Below are 23,208 nucleotides of genomic sequence, written 5' to 3'. Positions count from 1 at the left end.
GGGACGGAGGGTGTGTTCCAACTATAGAGGGATCACACTCCTCAGCCTCCCTGGAAAAGTCTATTCGGGGTTCTGGAGAGGAGGGTCCGTCGGATAGTCGAACCTCGGATTCAGGAGGAACAGTGTGGTTTTCGTCCTGGTCGCGGAACAGTGGACCAGCTCTTCACCCTTAGCAGAGTCCTGGAGGGTGCATGGGAGTTTGCCCGACCGGTCTACATGTGTTTTGTGGACTTGGAAAGGCATTCGACCGTGTCCCTCGGGAATCCTGTGGGGGTGCTCGGGAGTATGGGGTACGGACCCCTGATAAGAGCTGTTCGGTCTCTGTACAACCGTGTCAGAGCTTGGTCCGCATTGCCGCAGTAAGTCGAGCCCGTTTCCAGTGAGAGTTGGACTCCGCCAGGGCTGCCCTTTGTCACCGATTCTGTTCATAACTTTTATGGACAGAATTTCTAGGCGCAGCCAGGGTGTTGAAGGGGTCGGTTTGGTGGACTCAGGATTGGGTCACTGCTTTTGCAGATGATGTTGTCCTGTTTGCTTCATCAGGCCGTGATCTTCAGCTCTCTCTGGATCGGTTCGCAGCTGAGTGTGAAGCGGCTGGGATGCGAATCAGCATCTCCAAATCCAAGAGCATGGTCCTCAGCCGGAAAAGGGTGGAGTGCCCTCTCAGGGTTGGGGGAGAGATCCTGCCCCAAGTGGAGGAGTTCAAGTATCTCGGGGTCTTGTTCACGAGTGAGGGAAGAATGGGCGTGAGATCGACAGGCGGATCGGTGCGGCATCCGCAGTGATGCAGGCTCTGCATCGGTCTGTCGTGGTGAAAAGGAGCTGAGCCGTAAGGCAAAGCTCTCAATTTACCAGTCGATCTACGCTCCTACCCTCACCTATGGTCATGAGCTATGGGTAGTGACCAAAAAGAGCGAGATCGCGAATACAAGCGGCTGAAATGAGTTTCCTCCGCAGGGTGTCTGGGCTTTCCCTTAAAGATAGGGTGAGAAGCTCAGTCATCCGGGAGGGGCTCAGAGTAGAGCCGCTGCTCTTCCGCATCGAGAGGAGTCAGATGAGGTGGCTCGGGCATCTGATCAGGATGCCTCCTGGGCGCCTCCCTGGTGAGGTGTTCGGGCACGTCCAACGGGAGGAGGCCCGGGAAGACCCAGGACACGCTGGAGGGACTATGTCTCCCGGCTGGCCTGGGAACGCCTTTGGGATTCTCCGGAAGAGCTGGAAGAAGTGGCCGGGGAGAGGGAAGTCTGAGCCTCTCTGCTTAAGCTGCTGCCCCCGTGACCCGACCTCGGATAAGTGGAAGAGGATGGATGGATGGATGGAGGGAGAAAAAAAAAATCCAAACCTACATGGCCCTGTGTGAAAAAGTAATTGCCCCCTGAACCTAATAACTGGTTGGGCCACCCTTAGCAGCAATAACTACAATCAAGCGTTTGCGATAACTTGCAATGAGTCTTTTACAGCTCTCTGGAGGAATTTTGGCCCACTCATCTTTGCAGAATTGTTGTAATTCAGCTTTATTTGAGGGTTTTCTAGCATGAACCGCCTTCATGCCATAGCATCTCAATTGGATTCAGGTCAGGACTTTGACTAGGCCACTCCAAAGTCTCCATCCATCCATTTTCTAACCCGCTGAATCCGAATACAGGGTCACGGGGGTCTGCTGGAGCCAATCCTAGCCAACACAGGGCACAAGGCAGGAACCAATCCTGGGCAGGGTGCCAACCCACCGCAGACTCCAAAGTCTTCATTTTGTTTTTCTTCAGCCATTCAAAGGTGGATTTTCTGGTGTGTTTTGGGTCATTGTCCTGTTGCAGCACCCAAGATCGCTTCAGCTTGAGTTGACGAACAGATGGCTGGACATTCTCCTTCAGGATTTTTTGGTAGACAGTAGAATTCATGGTTCCATCCATCACAGTAAGCCTTCCAGGTCCTGAAGCAGCAAAACAACCCCAGACCATCACACTACCACCACCATATTTTACTGTTGGTATGATGTTCTTTTTCTGTAATGCTGTGTTCCTTTTACGCCAGATGTAACGAGACATTTGCCTTCCAAAAAGTTCAACTTTTGTCTCATCAGTCCACAAGGTATTTTCCCAAAAGTCTTGGCAATCCTTGAGATGTGTCTTAGCAAAATTGAGACGAGACCTAATGTTCTTTTTGCTTAACAGTGGTTTGCGTCTTGGAAATCTGCCATGCAGGACGTTTTTGCCCAGTCTCTTTCTTATGGTGGAGTCATGAACACTGACCTTAATTGAGGCAAGTGAGGCCTGCAGTTATTTAGACGTTGTACGGGGGTCTTTTGTGACCTCTCGGATGAGTCGCTCTCTGCTCTTGGGGTAATTTTGGTCGCCGCCACTCTTGGGAAGGTTCACCACTGTTCCATGTTTTTGCCATTTGTGGATAATGGCTCTCACTGTGGTTCGCTGGAGTCCCAAAGATTTAGAAATGGCTTTATAACCTTTACCAGACTGATAGATCTCAGTTACTTCTGTTCTCATTTGTTCCTGAATTTCTTTGGATCTTGGCATGATGTCTAGCTTTTGAGGTGGTTTTGGTCTACTTCTCTGTGTCAGGCAGCTCCTATTTAAGTGATTTCTTGATTGAAACAGGTGTGGCAGTAATCAGGCCTGGGGGTGGCTATGGAAATTGAACTCAGGTGTGATATACCACAGTTAGGATATTTTTTAACAAGGGGGCAATTACTTTTTCACACAGGGCCATGTAGGTTTGGATTTTTTCTCCTAAATAATAAAACCATCATTTAAAAACTGCATTTTGTGTTTACTTGTGTTATATTTGACTAATGGTTAAATGTGTTTGATGATCAGAAACATTTTGTGTGACAAACATGCAAAAGAATAAGAAATCAGGAAGGGGGCAAATAGTTTTTCACACCACTGTAAGTAACAAGCTGGTTAAGTTTGCGGATGATACCAAGATAGGTGGATTAGCAGATAATTTGGAATCTGTTATATCATTACAGAAGGACTTGAATAGCATACAGGCTTGGGCAGATTTGTGGCAGATGAAGTTTAATGTCAGTAAATGTAAAGTATTACACATAGGAAGTAAAAATATTAGGTTTGAATACACAATGGGCGGTCGGAAAATCGAGAGTACACCTTATGAGAAGGATTTAGGTGTCATAGTGGACTCTAAGCTATCAACTTCCCAACAGTGTTCAGAAGCCATTAAGAAGGCTAACAGAATGTTAGGTTATATAGCACGATCTGTGAAGTACAAGTCCAAGGAGGTTATGCTCAACCTTTATAATGCACTGGTGAGGCCTCATCTTGAGTAGTGTGCACAGTTTTGGTCTCCAGGCTACATAAAGGACATAGGAGCACTAGAAAAGGTCCAGAGAAGAGCGACTAGGCTGATTCCAGGTCTACAGGGGTTGAATTATGAGGAAAGATTAAAAGAGCTGAGCCTTTACAGTTTAAGCAAAAGAAGATTAAGAGGTGACATGATTGAAGTGTTTAAAATTATGAAGGGAATTAGTACAGTGGATCGAGACTTGTATTTTAAAATGAGTTCATCAAGAACACGGTGACACAGTTGGAAACTTGTTAAGGGTAAATTTCACACAAACATTAGGAAGTTTTTCTTTACACAAAGAATGATAGACACTTGGAATAAGCTACCAAGTAGTGTGGTAGACATTAAGACGTTAGGGACTTTCAAAACTCGACTTGATGTTTTCTTGGAGGAAACAAGTGGATAGGACTGGCGAGCTTTGTTGGGCTGAATGGCCTGTTCTCTTCTAGATTGTTCTTATGTTCTAATGTAATAATTTGAAAGTAAATTGTTTCATGTTGCGTTAGAGTTATTCATTGTGTAATACAATCTAGTTATGTTTGGCTTTGAAATTAACATGCAAATACTTTTAAAACTTCCATTTTTACTGTAAAAATTCAATAAAAACTTTTTTAATAAAAATTTTGTGAATATCGCATTGAATTTTGATTCTGTGTTTAGACTTTCATCGTGACAACGCAACGTATAACTGCCCATGAATTTAGTTCTTTCTATTAAATTAAAAGACTTTTTGGGATGTTTGGCTTTGCCAAAAGCTATTCTAACGGGAAACTGTTAACGTTTTAATACGAATGGCATATCAAGATCACCTTTGTTGTCTAATGTTATCTGCGGAAGATTTACTACATTACCTTTCTTGGATGCACCCTTCTTTCTACAGCAATTTGTGTGGTAGTGTGATAACGAGTGTAACATGAATGTACTCATTTATCTGGAAATGTATTCATTTTTTTCCTTTAAAGAGATGGACTGGAGGCTGCATCATCAACAAAAGAAATAAAACATGGTGGTTTTACTTGTGGAGTACAGCAGAGTGTTGTAAACATAACTGGTATAGCCAGTGATCCAAACCCAGACAACAAAGTAGAAGAAACAGTAGGTGAGCAGCAATACAACCAAACCAGTCATCATACTGCAAATGACAGGTATGTATGTATGTATGTATGTGTGTGTGTGTATATATGTGTCTATAAATAATATCCTAAGCCTAAAAGTGCAATGATTTTATACTTTTTTGTCATGCTTTAAATTGGGCTTATTTTGAAACCTACATGTATATGTTTGGTATCATTCTTTTCAGAATTATTCAAACTTTAATATGATGTTGTTAGATTTTCAGATTTGTATTCCATTTTTAAATTATAAACTAAAATATCAAGAACTCATGTCCTGCAAGACGAGACTTTGGAACAAAAGATTTAACCATGTTGGGGCCGGAAATAAAAGATAAAAGTAGATGACAAAGACAGCTGTTGCACAAGCTTTTAATGTTCAAAGCGCCGCACAAGATGCAGATCATGCGGCATGGCAGCAGCAGCAAGCCAGCAACTGATTGGGCAAAGAGGAGGTAAAAAAAAACCTCATTGTATCACCGTTTAAGAGGGGGATTCTGAGCAGCGACCACATCTCCTTGGGGTGCATTCAGCCCCCCACTTCACAACGTGAGCAACAGAGATGTGAAGTGGCTGGCGCGTAGCACAGGCAAGGGGGTTTGGCGAGTGCAACGAGTAGGGGCTAAGTCCCTTAGTGTGTGTATATATATATATATATATATATATATATATTTTTTTAATGGAGAGAGACTGAATATAAACCAAAAATTGCGTTGGAGCTGGGGAGTCCTCTACAGCGCATCTTCAACCTGAGCCTGGAACAGGGGAGAGCCCCGAAGCTTTGGAAAACATCTTGCATCACCCCAGTCCCAAAGGTATTACGTCTTAGTGAGCTGAACGACTTCCGGCCTGTTGCTCTGACATCACATGTGATGAAGACCATGGAGAGACTGCTGCTTCACCACCCGAGGCCAGGGGTCCGCCACGCCCTTGGCCCTCTGCAGTTTGCATACCAGGAGAAGGTGGGAGCGGAGGATGCCATCATCTATATACACCGATCCATCTCCCACTTGGACAGAGGCAGTGGTGCTGTAAGAATTATGTTTCTGGACTTCTCTAGCACCTTCAACACCATCCAACCTCTACTCCTTTGGGACAAGCTGACAGAGATGGGAGTAGATTCATATCTGGTAGCATGGATGGTGAACTATCTTAAAGACAGACCCCGTATGTGCGTCTCGGGAACTGCAGGTCTCACATTGTGGTCAGCAACACAGGAGTGGCTAAGGGGACTGTACTTTCTCCGGTCCTTTTCTGCCTATATATATATCGGACTTCCAATACAACTAGGAGTCCTGCCATGTGCAAAAGTTTGCAGATGACACTGCTATCGTGGGCTGCATCAGGAGTGGGCAGGAGGAGGAGTATAGGAAACTAATCAAAGCCTTTGTTAAATGGTGCAACTCAAACCACCTACAACTGAACACCAGCAAAACCAAGGAGCTGGTGGTGGATTTTAGGAGGCCCAGGCCCCTCATGGACCCCGTGATCATCAGAGGTGACTGTGTGCAGAGGGTGCAGACCTATAAATACCTGGGAGTGCAGCTGGATGGTAAATTGGACTGGACTGCCAATACTGATGCTCTGTAAGAAAGGACAGAGCCGACTATACTTCCTTAGAAGGCTGCCGTCTTTCAACATCTGCAGTAAGATGCTGCAGATGTTCTATCACACAGTTGTGGCAAGCGCCCTCTTCTACGTGGTGGTGTGCTGGGGAGGTAGCATAAAGAAGAGGGATGCCTCACAACTGGACAAACTGGTGAGGAAGGCAGGCTCTATTGTAGACACGGAGCTGGACAGTTTGAAATCCATGGCAGAGCGACGGGCACTGAGCAAGCTCCTGTTAATAATGGAAAATCCACTGCATCCACTGAACAAGATCATCTCCAGACAGAGGAGCAGCTTTAGCGACAGACTGCTGTTACTATCCTGCTGCACTGACAGACTGAGGAGATCGTTCCTGCCCCACAGTATGCGACTCTTCAATTCCACCGGGGGTAAACGTTAATATTATACAAAATTATTGTCTGTCTGTTATACCTTCATTGTTACTTTTTAATTTAATATTGTTCTTTATCAGTATGCTGCTGCTGGAGTATGTGAATTTCCCCTTGGGATTAATAAAGTATCTATCTATCTATCTATCTATCTATCTATCTATCTATCTATCTATCTATCTATCTATCTATCTATCTATCTATCTATCTATCTATCTATCTATCTATCTATCTATCACATAAACGTTATTAATTGATTTGCATTTCATTGAGAAAAATAAGTATTTGATCTCCTACAACCCATCCAGAATTCTAGCTCCCACAGATTGGCTGTGTGCCCATAAGGGACACACATTACAATTAATCAGATGTGACCTGCTTCAGTATTAGTTGTTAATATTAATGTTTTATATTAGAATGAAAGTTGAATGATTTGCAAAATACATTTTAAACATATTCATTTTCAATGTTACATACAGTTGAACAGTTTGCCTATTACTACATTCTGTCTGTGAGCAGATTCAGAATGTTGGAAAAAGCATTCTGTTACATTAGTCCAATAGTTGATGCGCAATACATGGTGGTCCAGATCTAATTATACAGATTTTATGCTGGGACGATTCCAGTTTGGCGTGAAGATGATTCTTCATGTCGTCAGTTCGCACCCTTCTTGATGGTCCAGGATTTTTCGGGTGATTTTCTATGTATTAAATTTATTAAGTTTTATAGCGTAATGAAAATTGCATAATCAGATCTAGACCACCCTTGACATTGGCTATAAGCCTTAATTAACTCTTGATTTTAACTGTTTTTTTGGACTAGTTGTTGTTTTAACAAAGCACATAAAATCTATAATGTTTAAAATAATGATAAAAAATATGCCTTTATAGGTATGAATTGTAACTTAATATCAAATTCAATTTGCATTACTCTAAATTTGAATTATATTTTTTTCAGTTCCAAAGGAATAAGTATCCTTCACCAGACAGACCATATACTGTGTCAAGAATGTACGGAAATTAATGAAGTTGAAGATTTAGATGACATTGGAGAGGATTTTACAAAAGAAAATGCTGGGTGTGAAGTATCAAATGGCAGTAATTCACAAAGCCATAATTATAATGCTCTTAGTGGAGTAATGGAGACACTGAACGAATCCGCAGCTGAAACCTATGGTCATCAATCTGATACTTTTTTGGATCATAACACTGCAAAAGAACATACTGATGTTGCAAATGAACCTGATACAGCTAGGTATGAACACAGCATTATTTTTATTTGCCTCTACTGATTAATAAGTAGAACTTCCTATGATATTGTAATGTTTTTGATGTAGTTCAGTGGATACTCTGTTATTAACTTGTATTACAGAATTTTGTGATGTCGTAGTGATGTTTGTTTGATCTTGTGGGCAATGCTTGAATTGGACCAGTACCAGCAGTGCTCTAAGCTTCAAAGGCCCCCTCCTCCCTTCCTTTGATATTATATATACATGCTCTCAGACCTCCAAGTGGAGCTCCACTCCCCATTGTGTAAAAGTAGTAACAAACTGGGAAGAGGAACAAGGTGCTGACTAAACAGAGTACTGCTAGTAATTTGGTTCCACTTCAAACACTTCTTGCAGGCAAATTGAAATGTAATTGTACTGAGTAGGGGATACATTCCCAGGCTAATCGGGGGCCCGGGATTCCCGGACATTTTTCATTCCCGCATTACTGGGAATGAAACTGCTGTAATTCCCAGGAAACCGGGAATGGCCAAGCTCGCATATATAACGTGTAGAAGTGTAAAAATCGATCAAGAAAAAACAGAGTTATAGTTGAAAATAATTAAGTGGCATGGTTTTTTGGCCCATGGTGTAGTGTGTTGCAAATTAATTCAGTCAACCAGCAGCAGTCGTCATTCTCCCGGCTCCGACCGAGACTGAGTATAGTGGACTGGGAGGAGTCTGCACTCTGCAGCTCAGGAATGCCGGGATGGGGCAGACTTCATTGACGTCTGTCAGACAACAGCTTTGAACAGCAACTTGAAATTGCAATGCGTCTGTCTGTTGCATCTGCATTATCTGTGCCAAGAAACTTGCCATCACAGAATGATGATAAGAAACTGGATGCATCAGTAAAAGCTCAAATGGCGGTGTTTCAGAGCAACGGCAAGCGCTGGCGTTGTTTAGAACAAGTGTATCAGTATCTGATCAGGTAGATCGCGTTACATTCAAAAACAATTTTTATATATCCTCTCTATGACATTTGCCACTTGATTGACATACAGGGCGGCCAGTCTGAGATCTCTTTTCTTCTAACACACTGGTCATCCCACATGCACCCATACAATCAGATTGTGATTCAGACTATGAATGCCATGAATGTAATTACCCCGATCTACATGCTGTCAAATAAACAAACCACACGCCGTCGCTTTGCCTCTGATGCTGACATCCGAGGTTCAATTCCCGAGAGGGGGTGCAGTGAGAGTGTACGCGTAATGAGCCCAGAATTAGGGCGAAACACGTGTCGCGTACTCTTTGCATTATTTGACAGTAAAACGTTGCAACATTCTATGATCTGCTTCTCGCTGCTGAAGAGGGCACCGTGGCGGATGTGTGCCGACACAAGCGTTACCTGGTAGGTAACTACCCATACAATCAGATTGTGATTCAGACTATGAATGCCATGAATGTAATTACCCCGATGTACATATTGTCAAAAAAACGAACCCACACGCCGTGGCACAACGTAAAGGGTGAAACATGTGTCCCGTACTCTTTGCATTATTTGACAGTAAAACAATGCAATATACAGTATATATATATATATATATATATATATATATATATATATATATATATATATATATATATATATATATATATATACTGCTCAAAAGAATTAAAGGAACACTTTTTAATCAAAGTATAGCATAAAGTCAATGAAACTTATGGGATATTGATCTGGTCAGTTAAGTAGCAGAGGGGGTTGTTAATCAGTTTCAGCTGCTGTGGTGTTAATGAAATTAACAACAGATGCACTAGAGGGCAACAATGAGATGACCCCAAAACAGGAATGGTTTAACAGGTGGAGGCCACTGACATTTTTCCCTCCTCATCTTTTCTGACTGTTTCTTCACTAGTTTTGCATTTGGCTACAGTCAGTGTCACTACTGGTAGCATGAGGCGATACCTGGACCCTACAGAGGTTGCACAGGTAGTCCAACTTCTCAGGATGGCACATCAATACGTGTCATTGCCCGAAGGTTTGCTGTGTCTCCCTGCACAGTCTCAAGGGCATGGAGGAGATTCTAGGAGACAAGCAGTTACTCTAGGAGAGCTGGAGAGGGCCAAAGAAGGTCCATAACCCATCAACAGGACCAGTATCTGCTCCTTTGGGCAAGGAGGAACAGGATGAGCACTGCCAGAGCCCTACAAAATGACCTCCAGCAGGCCACTTGTGTGAATGTCTCTGACCAAACAACCAGAAAGACTTCATGAGGGTGACCCAAGGGCCTCATGTCCTCTAATGGGCCCTGAGCTCACTGCCCAGCAGCATGCAGCTCGATTGGCATTCGCCATAGAATACCAGAATTGGCAGATGCACCACTGGTGCCCTGTGCTTTTTACAGATGAGAGCAGGTTCCCCCTGAGCACGTGACAGACGTGAAAGGGTCTGGAGAAGCCATGGAGAACATTATGCTGCCCTTAACATCATTCTGCATGAGCAGTTTGGTGGTAGGTTAATGATTCTCTGGGGAGGCATATCCATGGAGGGTCACACAGACCGCTACAGGCTTGACAAAAGCACCTTGGCTGCCATTAGGTATCAGGGTGAAATCCTTGGACCCATTGTCAGACCCTATGCTGGTACAGTGGCTCCTGGTGCACGACAATTCCTGGCCTCATGTGGTAAGAGTATGCAGGCAGTTCCTGGAGGATGAAGGAATTGATACCATTGACTGGCCACCACACTTTCCTGACCTAAATCCAATAGAACACCTCTGGGACATTATGTTTTGTCCATCCAATGCCACCAGGTTGCACCTCAGACTGTTCAGGAGCTCAGTGATGCCCTGGTCCAGATCTGGGAGGAGATCCCCCACAACACCATCTGTCATCTCATTAGAAGCATGCACCGATGTTGTCAGGCATGTATACAAGAACACAGGGACCATACAAAGTGCTGCATACAATTTTGAGTTGCTGCAATTAAATTTTGGCAAAATGGACTAGCCTGCCACATAATTTTTTCACTCTGATTTTGGGGCGTCTTTGAATTCAGGGCTCTGTAGGTTGATCATATTCATTTCCATCAAGCGATGTGGCATCCTTTCGTTCCTAACACATTACCCAGTCTATATCAGTATAGATATCCAGGAGGATTTCTTTTTCCCATTGAGATCTGATGTGTTTTCAAAGTGTTCCTTTAATTTTTGAGCAGTTTATATATATATATATATATATATATATATATATATATATATATATATATAAACTGCTCAAAAAAATTAAAGGAACAATTTGACAACACATCAGAGTTCAATGGGAAAAAAAATCTTGCACAGGGTGCCAGTGGTGGACCTGCCAATTCTGGTATTCTATGGCAAATGACAATTGAGCTCCACGGTGCCAGGCCCTCAGGCCACCCTCATGAAGTCTGTTTCTGATTGTTTTCTCAGAGACATTCACACCAGTGGCCTGCTGGAGGTCATTTTGTAGGGTTTTGGCAGTGCTCACCCTGTTCCTCCTTGCCCAAAGGAGCAGATGCCAGTCCTGCTGATGGGTTATGGACCTTCTACAGCCCTGTCTAGCTCTCCTGGAGTAACTGCCTGTCTCCTGGAATCTCCCCCAAGCCCTTGAGACTGTGCTGGGAGACACAGCAAACCTTCTGGCAATGGCATGTATTGATATGTCATCCTGGAGAAGTTGGACTAGCTGTGCAATCTCTGTAGGGCCCAGATATTGCCTCATGCTACCAGTAGTGACACTGACTGTAGCCAAATGCAAAACTAGTGAAAAAACAGTCAGAAAAGAGGAGGAGAGAAAAATGTCAGTGGCCTCCACCGGTTAAACCATTCCTGTTTTGGGGGTGGTCTCATTGTTGCCCCTCTAGTGAACCTGTTGTTAATTCCATTAACACCAAAGTATCTGAAACTGATTAACAGCCCCCTCTGCTACTTAACTGACCAGATCAGTATCCCAGAAGTTTCACTGACTTGATACTATACTCTTGATTAAAAAGTGGGTACGGAAAGTATTCAGACCCCCTTCAATTTTTCACTCTTTGTTATATTGCAGCCATTTGCTAAAATCATTTAAATTATTTTTTTTCCACATTAATGTACACACAGCACGCCATATTGACAGACAGAAAAAAGAATTTTTGAAATTGTTGCAGATTTATTAAAAAAGAAAAACTGAAATATCACATGGTCCTAAGTATTCAGACCCTTTGCTCAGTATTTATTAGAAGCACCCTTTTGAGCTAATACAGCCATGAGTCTTCTTGGGAAAGATGCAACAAGTTTTTCACACCTGGATTTGGGGATCCTCTGCCATTCCTCCTTGCAGATCCTCTCCAGTTCTGTCAGGTTGGATGGTAAACGTTGGTGGACAGCCATTTTTAGGTCTCTCCAGAGATAATCAATTGGGTTTAAGTCAGGGCTCTGGCTGGGCCATTCAAGAACAGTCACAGAGTTGTTGTGAAGCCACTCCTTCGTTATTTTAGTGTTTTTAAGGTCATTGTCTTGTTGGAAGGTAAACCTTCGGCCCAGTCTGAGGTCCTTAGCACTCTGGAGAAGGTTTTTGTCCAGGATATCTCTGTAATTGGCCGCATTAATCTTTCCCTCGATTGCAACCAGTCATCCTGTCCCTGCAGCTGAAAAACACCCCCACGGCATGATGCTGCCACCGCCATGCTTCACTGTGGGGACTGTATTGCACAAGTGATGAGCAGTGCCTGGTTATCTCAACACATACCGCTTAAAATTAAGGCCAAAAAGTTCTATCTTGGTCTCATCAGACCAGAGAATCTTATTTCTCACGATCTCAGAGTCCTTCAGGTGTCTTTTAGCAAACTCCATGCGGGCTGTCCTGTGTCTTGCACTGAGGAGAGGCTTTCGACAGGCCACTCTGCCATAAAGCCCTGACTGGTGGAGGGCTGCAGTGATGGTTGACTTTCTACAACTTTCTCCTATCTCCTGACTGCATCTCTGGAGCTCAGCCAAAGTGATCTTTGGGTTCTTCTTTACCTCTCTCACCAAGGCTCTTCTCCCCCGGCAGCTCAGCTTGCTCTAGGAAGGGTTCTGGTCGTCCCAAACGTCTTCCATTTAAGGATTATGGAGGCCACCGTGCTCTTGGGAACCTTAAGTGGAGCAGAAATATTTTTGTAACCTTGGCCAGATCTGTGCCTTGCCACAATTCTGTCTCTGAGCTCTTCATGCAGTTCCTTTGACCTCATGATTCTCATTTGCTCTGACATGCATTGTGAGCTGTAAGGTCTTATATTGACAGGTGTGTGGCTTTCCTAATCAAGTCCAATCAGTATAGTCAAACACAGCTGGACTCAAATGAAGGTGATTTCAAGGATGATCAGAAGAAATGGAAAGCACCTGAACATATATACATATATACTCAGCAAAAAAAGAAATGTTCCTTTTTCCAGGACTGTGTATTTCAACAATAATGTTTTAAAAATCCAAATAACTTTACAGATCTTCATTGTAAAGGGTTTAAACAATGTTTTCCATGCATGTTCAATTAACCATAATCAATTAACATGCACCTGTGGAATGGTCGTTAAGACCTTAACAGCTTACAGAAAATAGGCATTTAAGGTCACAGTTCTAAAAACGCAGGACACTAAAGAGACTTGTCTACGGACTGTGAAAAACACCCAAAGAAAGATGCCCAGGGTCCCTGCTCATCTGCGTGAACGTGCATTAGGCATGCTGCAGGGAGGCATGAGGACTGCTGATGTGGCTAGGGCAATAAATTGCCATGTCCGCACTGTGAGACACCTAAGACAACACTACAGGGAGACAGGAAGTACAGCTGATCATCCTCGCAGTGGAAGAGCCCGGATCTCAATCCCATTGAGCACGTCTGGGACCTGTTGGATTGCAGGGTGAGGGCTAGGGCCATTCCTCCCAGAAATGTCCAGGAACTTGCAGGTGCCTTGGTGGAAGAGTGGGGTAACATCTCACAGCAAGAAGTGACAAATGTGGTCCAGTCCATGAGGAGGAGATGCACTGCAGTACTTCAAGCAGCTGGTGGCCACACCAGATACTGACTGGTACTTTTGATTTTGAGCCTCCTTCATTCAGGGACACATTGTGAAACATTTTTAGTTTATGTCTTATGATGTTGACTCTTTTAGTGTTCATACAAATATTTACACATTAAGTTTACTGAAAGTAAAACAGTTGAAAGTCAGAGGACGCTTTTTGCCGAGTATATATATGTGTATATATGTATATATATATATATATGTGTGTATATATATGTGTATATATACATATATATATATATGTGTGTATATATATATATATATATATATATATATATATATATGTATATATGTATATATAAACTGCTCAAAAAAATTAAAGGAACACTTTGAAAACACATCAGATCTCAATGGGAAAAAGAAATCCTCCTGGATATCTATACTGATATAGACTGGGTAATGTGTTAGGAACGAAAGGATGCCACATCGCTTGATGGAAATGAAAATGATCAACCTACAGAGTCCTGAATTCAAAGACGCCCCAAAAATCAGAGTGAAAAAATTATGTGGCAGGCTAATCCATTTTGCCAAAATTGAATTGCAGCAACTCAAAATTGTACGCAGCACTTTGTATGGCCCCTGTGTTCTTGTATACATGCCTGACAACATCGGTGCATGCTTCTAATGAGATGACAGATGGTGTTGTGGGGGATCTCCTCCCAGATCTGGACCAGGGCATCACTGAGCTCCTGGACAGTCTGAGGTGCAACCTGGTGGCATTGGATGGACCAAAACATAATGTCCCAGAGGTGTTCTATTGGATTTAGGTCAGGGAAGTGTGGTGGCCAGTCAATGGTATCAATTCCTTCATCCTCCAGGAACTGCCTGCATACTCTCACCACATGAGGCCAGGAATTGTCGTGCACCAGGAGCCACTGTACCAGCATAGGGTCTGACAATGGGTCCAAGGATTTCATCCTGATACCTAATGGCAGCCAAGGTGCCTTTGTCAAGCCTGTAGCGGTCTGTGTGACCCTCCATGGATATGCCTCCCCAGAGAATCATTAACCTACCACCAAACTGCTCATGCTGAATGATGTTACAGGCAGCATAATGTTCTCCATGGCTTCTCCAGACCCTTTCACTTCTGTCACATGCTCAGTGTGAACCTGCTCTCATCTGTAAAAAGCACAGGGCACCAGTTAGTGCATCTGCCAATTCTGGTATTCTATGGCGAATGCCAATCGAGCTGCATGCTGCTGGGCAGTGAGCTCAGGGCCCATTAGAGGACATGGGGCCCTTGGGTCACCCTCATGAAGTCTTTCTGGTTGTTTGGTCAGAGACATTCACACCAGTGGCCTGCTGGAGGTCATTTTGTAGGGCTCTGGCAGTGCTCATCCTGTTCCTCCTTGCCCAAAGGAGCAGATACTGGTCCTGCTGATGGGTTATGGACCTTCTATGGCCCTCTCAGCTCTCCTAGAGTAACTGCTTGTCTCCTAGAATCTCCTCCATGCCCTTGAGACTGTGCAGGGAGACACAGCAAACCTTCTGGCAATGACACGTATTGATGTGCCATCCTGGAGAAGTTGGACTACCTGTTCAACCTCTGTAGGGTCCAGGTATCGCCTCATGCTACCAGTAGTGACACTGACTGTAGCCAAATGCAAAACTAGTGAAGAAACAGTCAGAAAAGATGAGGAGGGAAAATGTCAGTGGCCTCCACCTGTTAAACCATTCCTGTTTTGGGGTCATCTCATTGTTGCCCCTCTAGTGCATCTGTTGTTAATTTCATTAACACCACAGCAGCTGAAACTGATTAACAACCCCCTCTGCTACTTAACTGACCAGATTACTATCCCATATGTTTCATTGACTTTATGCTATACTCTGATTAAAAGTGTTCCTTTAATTCTTTTGAGCAGTATATATGTATATATATATATATATATGTATATATATATGTGTATATATATATGTATATATGTATATATGTGTATATATATATATATATATATATGTATATATATATGTATATATATATATATATATATATATATATATATGTGTATATATATATATATATATATATGTGTATATATATATATATATATATATATGTGTGTATATATATATGTATATATGTGTGTATATATATATGTATATATGTGTGTATATATATATATGTATATATGTATATGTATGTATATATATGTATATATGTATATATGTATATATATATGTATGCATATATATATAAGAAATAATGGGAAAATGATTAATCCGTTCCCATGAAAAAAAAATCCTATTGCTATTGGCATATTATACATTGATGGGGTGTATAAAATAATTTGAACACTGCTTAATGCTAAAATACATAAATACAAAAGCAATTAGATGAAATAAATGAAAATTTTACCTCACTTTACTTTTTAATAACATCTTTGTTTTTCACTATCGTAGATACCATCGTTCTCGGCAAACGGTATGCAACAGTCATGTCCCGGATACGCATGCCACCTTCATACTTTTCAACAATCAATTCAAATTTACATGAAAAAAACACAAAATCACGTTGTGACGCTGCAGGTTTTCTGTATGCTCCCATCTGCTGCCAGGGAGCCCTTGAACCCTACACCGTCGGTAATGTGCCTCACTGCTAACCTCATCGGTAAAGCAAGGGGATGGTGAAAAGTGCAAAGTGCTTTTATTAAAACAATTACCAAAACAAGGTGTTCAAATTAAAGTGCAGTCTCCAAAGTTCTAATAAATAATCCATAAAATCAGAAGTGAAACGTGGAGGTTAAAAACAATAGAAAAAAGTCTTCTTAAAAACAACAAAGTTAAAATAGAGCAGGAAGCATTCTTTAAAAATAAAAAAAAAACAAGAAGAAGCCCGGTGCCTTTTTACCTGGCGGCCCCCCTGCTTCCCAACAGGGGTGTCGCCCTACTTTCAGCTGACGTTAACTCTGACTACTTCAGCTACTTCGCTCGCTCTCTCTCTCTCTCTCACTCACTCACTCACTCACTCAACCTCCCGTCCGTTCTTTCTTTTTACTCCCCTTCAAGCCAACTCGCGCTTCTGTTTATCAAGATAAGCAGCCCTCTCTCTCTCTCTCACTCAACCTCCCGTCCTTTCTTTTTTTTTTACTCCCTTTCTAGCTGACTCGAGCATCTGTTTATCAAGATAAGCAGCCTCAGGAACAATCATGAATGCGGACGGTCCCTCACAAGTGCACTTTGGTGAGAAACGCCCACATCGCTAATCGCCCTGACAACCTTAAGCCACATAACCGCCACGCCCCCTCACCATGCTGCGAGTGCGGTGATTATTTATTTTAAAGCTGGACTTTGACAGGAGCTGTGGACCCGCTATATCACAGATGTGAAAGTTCACAGATAGTTATAGCGAGGGTTGTTCACTGAATGCTAGCAACTGGCGCACTAACGCTTGTGGGCAGTTGTGGCTTTGTCTCGAGAGAGGTAAACAAGGTTAGCACATGAGTCGTATTCCAAACAAAGGTCGTATACCAAGCAAAATTTTTCGTGTCCAAACAGGACGTATACCAAGTTGGACTTATTCCAAAGCAGACGTATACCAAGGTTCCACTGTATGTATGTATGTATATATATATATAATATATATATACTCACCTAAAGGATTATTAGGAACACCTGTTCAATTTCTCATTAATCTAATTATCTAATCAACCAATCACATGGCAGTTGCTTCAATGCATTTAGGGGTGTGGTCCTGGTCAAGACAATCTCCTGAACTCCAAACTGAATGTCAGAATGGGAAAGAAAGGTGATTTAAGCAATTTTGAACGTGGCATGGTTGTTGGTGCCAGACGGGCCGGTCTAAGTATTTCACAATCTGCTCAGTTACTGGGATTTTCACGCACAACCATTTCTAGGGTTTACAAAGAATGGTGTGAAAAGGGAAAAACATCCAGTATGCGGCAGTCCTGTGGGCGAAAATGCCTTGTTGATGCTAGAGGTCAGAGGAGAATGGGCCGACTGATTCAAGCTGATAGAAGAGCAACTTTGACTGAAATAACCACTCGTTACAACTGAGGTATGCAGAAAAGCATTTGTGAAGCCACAACACGCACAACCTTGAGGCGGATGGGCTACAACAGCAGAAGACCCCACCGGGTACCACTCATTTCCACTAAAAATAGGAAAAAGAGGCTACAATTTGCACAAGCTCACCAAAATTGGACAGTTGAAGACTGGAAAAATGTTGCCTGGTCTGATGAGTCTCGATTTCTGTTGAGACATTCAAATGGTAGAGTCAGAATTTGGCGTAAACAGAATGAGAACATGGATCCATCATGCCTTGTTACCACTGTGCAGGCTGGTGTGGGGGGTGTTTTCTTGGCACACTTTAGGCCCCTTAGTGCCAATTAGGCATCGTTTAAATGCCACGGGCTACCTAAGCATTGTTTCTGACCATGTCCATCCCTTCATGACCACCATGTACCCATCCTCTGATGGCTACTTCCAGCAGGATAATGCACCATGTCACAAAGCTCGAATCATTTCAAATTGGTTTCTTGAACATGACAATGAGTTCACTGTACTAAAATGGCCCCACAGTCACCAGATCTCAACCCAGTAGAGCATCTTTGGGATGTGGTGGAACGGAGCTTGTCCTGGATGTGCATCTCACAAATCTCCATCAACTGCAAGATGCTATCCTATCAATATGGGCCAACATTTCTAAAGAATGCTTTCAGCACCATGTTGAATCAATGCCACGTAGAATTAAGGCAGTTCTGAAGGCGAAAGGGGGTCAAACACCGTATTAGTATGGTGTTCCTAATAATCCTTTAGGTGAGTGTGTGTATATATATATATATATATATATATATATATATATAATTTTTAATGTAGGTAGATCATTTCGACCTGGTCATTTTAAAAGTAGCTCACGAGGCGAAAAAGTGTTGGCACCCCTAAACTAGATACATGTACTTATATGACAGCATGGACTGCTTGTAGATAAGGTTAGTCTTTCATTGGTGTCAACATATTGCAGTAGTTTTATTAAAAATAAGTGTCAGTCGTTCTAAAACCGTTCACATGTGAGATGCCCATGCACTGTGTCATCCCCGGGATACTCGGGAATGACATGTGGGATTCCCAAATTCTCGAGAATGGATAAACCCATCCGGGAATGGATTCTGTAGTACTGAGTACACGTGATAATAAATAAGAAAAAAAAACCAAATACAATATATATAAATGTTATGCCTTGTGTTTTTTTTTTTTAAAACTGTGTGCCATTGTGCTTCTGTATGCACATTGTGCATTGCAGGCTTGGAATACCAATTAACACTCAGTTTTATGGTTTTTTTTTTGACATGGTATTTGCACGCATCATAAGAAAAGGAAAAATTTGCAGTACAGCCAAGGCACCATAAAATACAATGAAGTATGCTTTTTTTTGTATAATGCATGCAAATAGCCCTTTCAATAAATACTATGGTTGTAAAATGACAACTGAGTTTGACATGTTTGAGTGAGTAAAAGTAATTAGTAACTAAATTTTAAATGAACTTGGAATGAATCACCTTTGAATCATCACAGTAACTTTACTGAATACTGCTGCATTTGCTTAGTTGCAGCAATCTGTGAGACAACAAAACTACTGTGCCCCAAGCTAAAACACCTGTGCACCATACATAGACACTTTCTGTGGTGATATTGTGAACTTTTAAGACATCACACATCCTTAGTAATCACCTAATTCTAAGTATATAGTGAAACTGATCAGAAGCAAATTTAAATCCACTCACAGGTTCTGTTTTGGTAAAGCACAGAATCAGTTCAGGCCAATTAGTGTAGGTGCTCTTTACCATGGCATCCCCAGTCCTTCCTTAGCTCTTAAAGGCAGCCTCAAGACAGCTTCACTCCATTGTATTCTAAGTCCATGTTCTGGCTTTTAAAAAAACTGGAGGAAAATAACAAGCCACCTGCCACATTAAAATGGGAATAATGGTCCAGTTTTACCTGGATTAGAATCATATGCTTCTTTTGTTAGCTAAAACATATTTTGCCATCCTTCTATTTGTGGCCTCACTATATTGGTACATTGATGGTTTGTTTTTCAAAGCTAATGTTAATTACTCTTATAGACCCCTGTGAGAAAATTGAGTGTTTTGTGCTGTGTCACAGATCTTTCTCCCCTGTCTTGATGTCCTTCTAGAATACCTTGTTCACTATCACTCTTCTCACTGCTGTCATATGTTGACAGTGCTTGGGCCTTGTAATATCAGTCCTCATCTTATGCAACCTTTTACATCTTCTCAGTTCTTTTTCCACCGGGCAGCCCCTTATGCCATATTTTAGATGGTAGCTCATATAATTAAGGATGTTATAATTCAGTGCTGTGAACAAATGAGTAAACTAAATTTGTTCCCCTACATTCAAGACTATTTTATTTTTGTAAAGCCCAGAGAAATTCTGTTAAGTTTTTTGAATGTTGTTGCATTTTTGCAGTGAAATTGACCTGTACCGTGGCGAAGAAGAAATGCAAGAAGATAATCACCTAGGTAAAAACAGGACCAGAAGTGAAGAAGATTTGCTGGGTGAGATGCATTTCAGAGGGTATATTTGATTATTTTTTTATTTTTCATCCCCCATGCTGCAGAAATTTAAATGTTACATGCAGTAAAAACATGGACTAAAAATCTGCTTTTAATCAAGCCGCTTTTTCTTCTCGAAATGAAACATAAATACTTTTATTCCTGTACTGTCTGATGAATGACAGAAAGGAAATGTAATTTATACTGAAAAAGTTGGAGGGTCTAAAACTTGAACATCAGTCAAGTGTGAGACTTAGGAGGCTTGGTGGACCCATGAGCAGATGGTGTACAGAAGCAAACACACTAATATATAGTTACTAGCCGTCGCCCGCTGTAGCATACAGCGGTTGAAGAATAGGAACGGAAAAACGGTGAGAAAGGAATTCAGAAATTAAGAAGAAAGAACTCCAGATGTTGCCATGTATTGATAGTACTCCTGACTTGTTGTGATAACTCGACTTGTGTTGGAAAGAACAACAGGAAAAACATCTCCAAATCTGTCCCAATGTGATGCAATGAAATCTACTGCCCTATGTCGTAGTGAGAGTGCATTGCCTTCTTCAACCATTTGTGTGAAGAAATAACCCACTGATAGGAACAGGCAGTTGCCGGATCCCGGAATATAGATGACGTTGTACAAAAATCCATCGACAGAGAAAATGCTTTCGTTCATTTTATAACAAAGGCTTAGGAAACAACCGTCGCAGTATAATGAAAATAGCAAGGAGTGAAACCAATGCCAATGGTCGAGAGAGTACCTTCCTGTTGCAGACTACGGAAAAGACTCCCAGGTGCACACATGGCTGAAGTGAAAGGTCACGCGGTCAGGCTAGATATAGGGTCGGTGACGTGACACCAATGGGGTCATGAGAAAGGAACGTGGAACGTGGTAGTTTGAAGGAGGAATAGGAATCGAGAAAAACGGCGTGGGGGTGTATGGGAGGCCGCAGGCAGCGTGGTGAAGGGTTTGGAAGAGGAGGAATAGGAATCAAGAAATGCCGTGTGGGCTGCACGTGGGGGGGACCGGGTTTGAAGAGAAAGCAGGACGAACTAGAAGAGAAATATATACTGTATAAAAGATGTAGTATTATTTGTGTAGTTAATAAAAGGATAGGTTTGGTATTTCCAAGTCAAAGTTACTCCTTCACAATCATTTTTTCACATAACATTGTATTCTAAAATGAAGAATGTTTCAAAATTCGAAAAATTCCTTGTCTGTTTTTGCAACCTACAGTGGAGCTGAAGAGTACCAGGGGCCATAGGTGAATCAAAAAATGTAACAAATATGTCCACTATGAAGTAGCAAACATTTTGATTGAAGGAAACATGCCTTCCACATTTATGGGGCATCATTGTGATAATGAAAAGAAACTGGATATAATTATTTTATCACAGAATCTTGGTACTGCTTTTCTTGAAGTAAGAATACATTTCCAATTCTCTTGTCTGTTCATGGCCACTGCCAAAGATCATGACAACCCCAGCAAGCCCCCAGTGCCAAGCTATATTCTTATAATGCACATTTTCTTCTGCACAATTAAAAAAAAATGAAAAAGCAGAGTCTGTGATAGACCAGGGATGTCAAACTCCAGTCCTGGAGGGCCGCAGTGTCTTCAGGTTTTCAGTCTAACCCTTCTCTTAATTAGTGACCTGATTTTTTTGCTAATTTACTTCTTTTCAATTAATTTTAATTGACTTTCTCATGAAGACTCAGACCCAGTAATTCTTTCTTTTTCCTTAATTAACAGCCAAACAATAATGAAATACAAAATGAACTGAAACTGAGACCATCATACAATATCTAAAAATGAAAAGGGTGGAGGTCTCAGGAATGTTGATCTGCTCAGGTCCCCTAAACATTTTACCAGTGCTCTTAGAAAAGTAAAAAAAAAATCAACCGTTTTGAAAACGTCTGCTATTACACAATGAGAGCAGCAACAAGCCATGGAATTAAAGAACGGGTTTAATTAACGACAAGACTCTGTGCCTAATTAAGCAACTGGTTGGAGTTTGAGGCCCTGATTTAGTTGCTCTTCTGTTGACTCACTCACTTCACATTTCATTTAATTTCTGTTTAAGGAAACAAATTAATCAATTCAAAGGAATGTTGAAGACATTCTGTGGAACAAATCTTAAAAACCAAGTCAATTAAAATGAATTCAAAAGAAGTTAAATAGCATCAAAAATAGGCCAGTAATTAAGAAAAGGGTTAGAATTAAAACCTGCAGCCACGGCGGGCCTTCAGGACTGGAGTTTAACATCCCTATGATAGACAACATGAAGAATCTCAAAACAATTATCGACTTTTTTAATGGAGTCACTCTGAGGATATTGTAATAAAAGAACTTAGGATAACCTGTTTAATCGCGTAAATTCACTGACACTTAACTCATACCAATAAGACTGTAAATACACAGGGGGAACCTGTAAAAGTCATGCAGTCTCTGGTGCTGTGGCAGGAATGACAGGTGTATGCTACCTGGAGAAGTGAGCATAAAAGAAGCTTCTTGAGTTGTGGTGTAAGGTTGGTACAGGGTACTTGGGCAGATTTTTCATGTAGAGGTAAGCAGACGCAGCATAGAGCACTTTGGGCGCATTTCCCCGCTGCTAGAGTCTATCAGCCCTGATATGTAGCTGCTGCCGAATCTGGGATGTGGACCCTGGCCTTATGTCAGTTCAAGAGAGCTGGGGGAAAGAGTGGCAAACAGTTTGCCTTGGAGGTGGGAAAAAAGGTAGTTTTTCTGACCACTTCTCTGTCTCTTACACCCCTGTGCATTAAATATTCTCTTTCATTGAAGCACATGCATTATCAATCTAGTAGCAGCAGGGAAAATAATGTGAAATAAACTTCTGTGTAGTGAAAGAACTGATTGTACGTGTGACATTTTCACTTATTATTATGTAGTTCTTTACAGAACAGAGACGGTTCACATCTGGACATCAGTACTCGATAATGGTGCTTGGTGATGTC

The 23,208-nt window shown here is 41.8% G+C and overlaps 1 protein-coding gene across 3 annotated transcripts in view; it reads left to right on the top strand.

The window, feature by feature from the left end:
• Positions 1-23,208, top strand: part of otulinb (OTU deubiquitinase with linear linkage specificity b) — a 140,948-nt gene that overhangs the window by 46,923 nt on the left and 70,817 nt on the right. For all 3 annotated transcript variants that reach the window (XM_039754880.1, XM_039754883.1, XM_039754881.1), the window contains 3 exons: positions 4,284-4,466; positions 7,388-7,684; positions 20,152-20,240. In XM_039754880.1, coding sequence (XP_039610814.1) covers positions 4,284-4,466; positions 7,388-7,684; positions 20,152-20,240 — 569 coding nt within the window. The remainder of the gene's footprint in view (positions 1-4,283; positions 4,467-7,387; positions 7,685-20,151; positions 20,241-23,208) is intronic.

This window comes from Polypterus senegalus, chromosome 5 (assembly GCF_016835505.1).
Source record: "Polypterus senegalus isolate Bchr_013 chromosome 5, ASM1683550v1, whole genome shotgun sequence".
Classification (NCBI taxonomy): domain Eukaryota; kingdom Metazoa; phylum Chordata; class Cladistia; order Polypteriformes; family Polypteridae; genus Polypterus; species Polypterus senegalus.
Note: the sequence above shows the minus strand (reverse complement) of the source record. Positions and strands in the feature narration are given on the sequence as shown.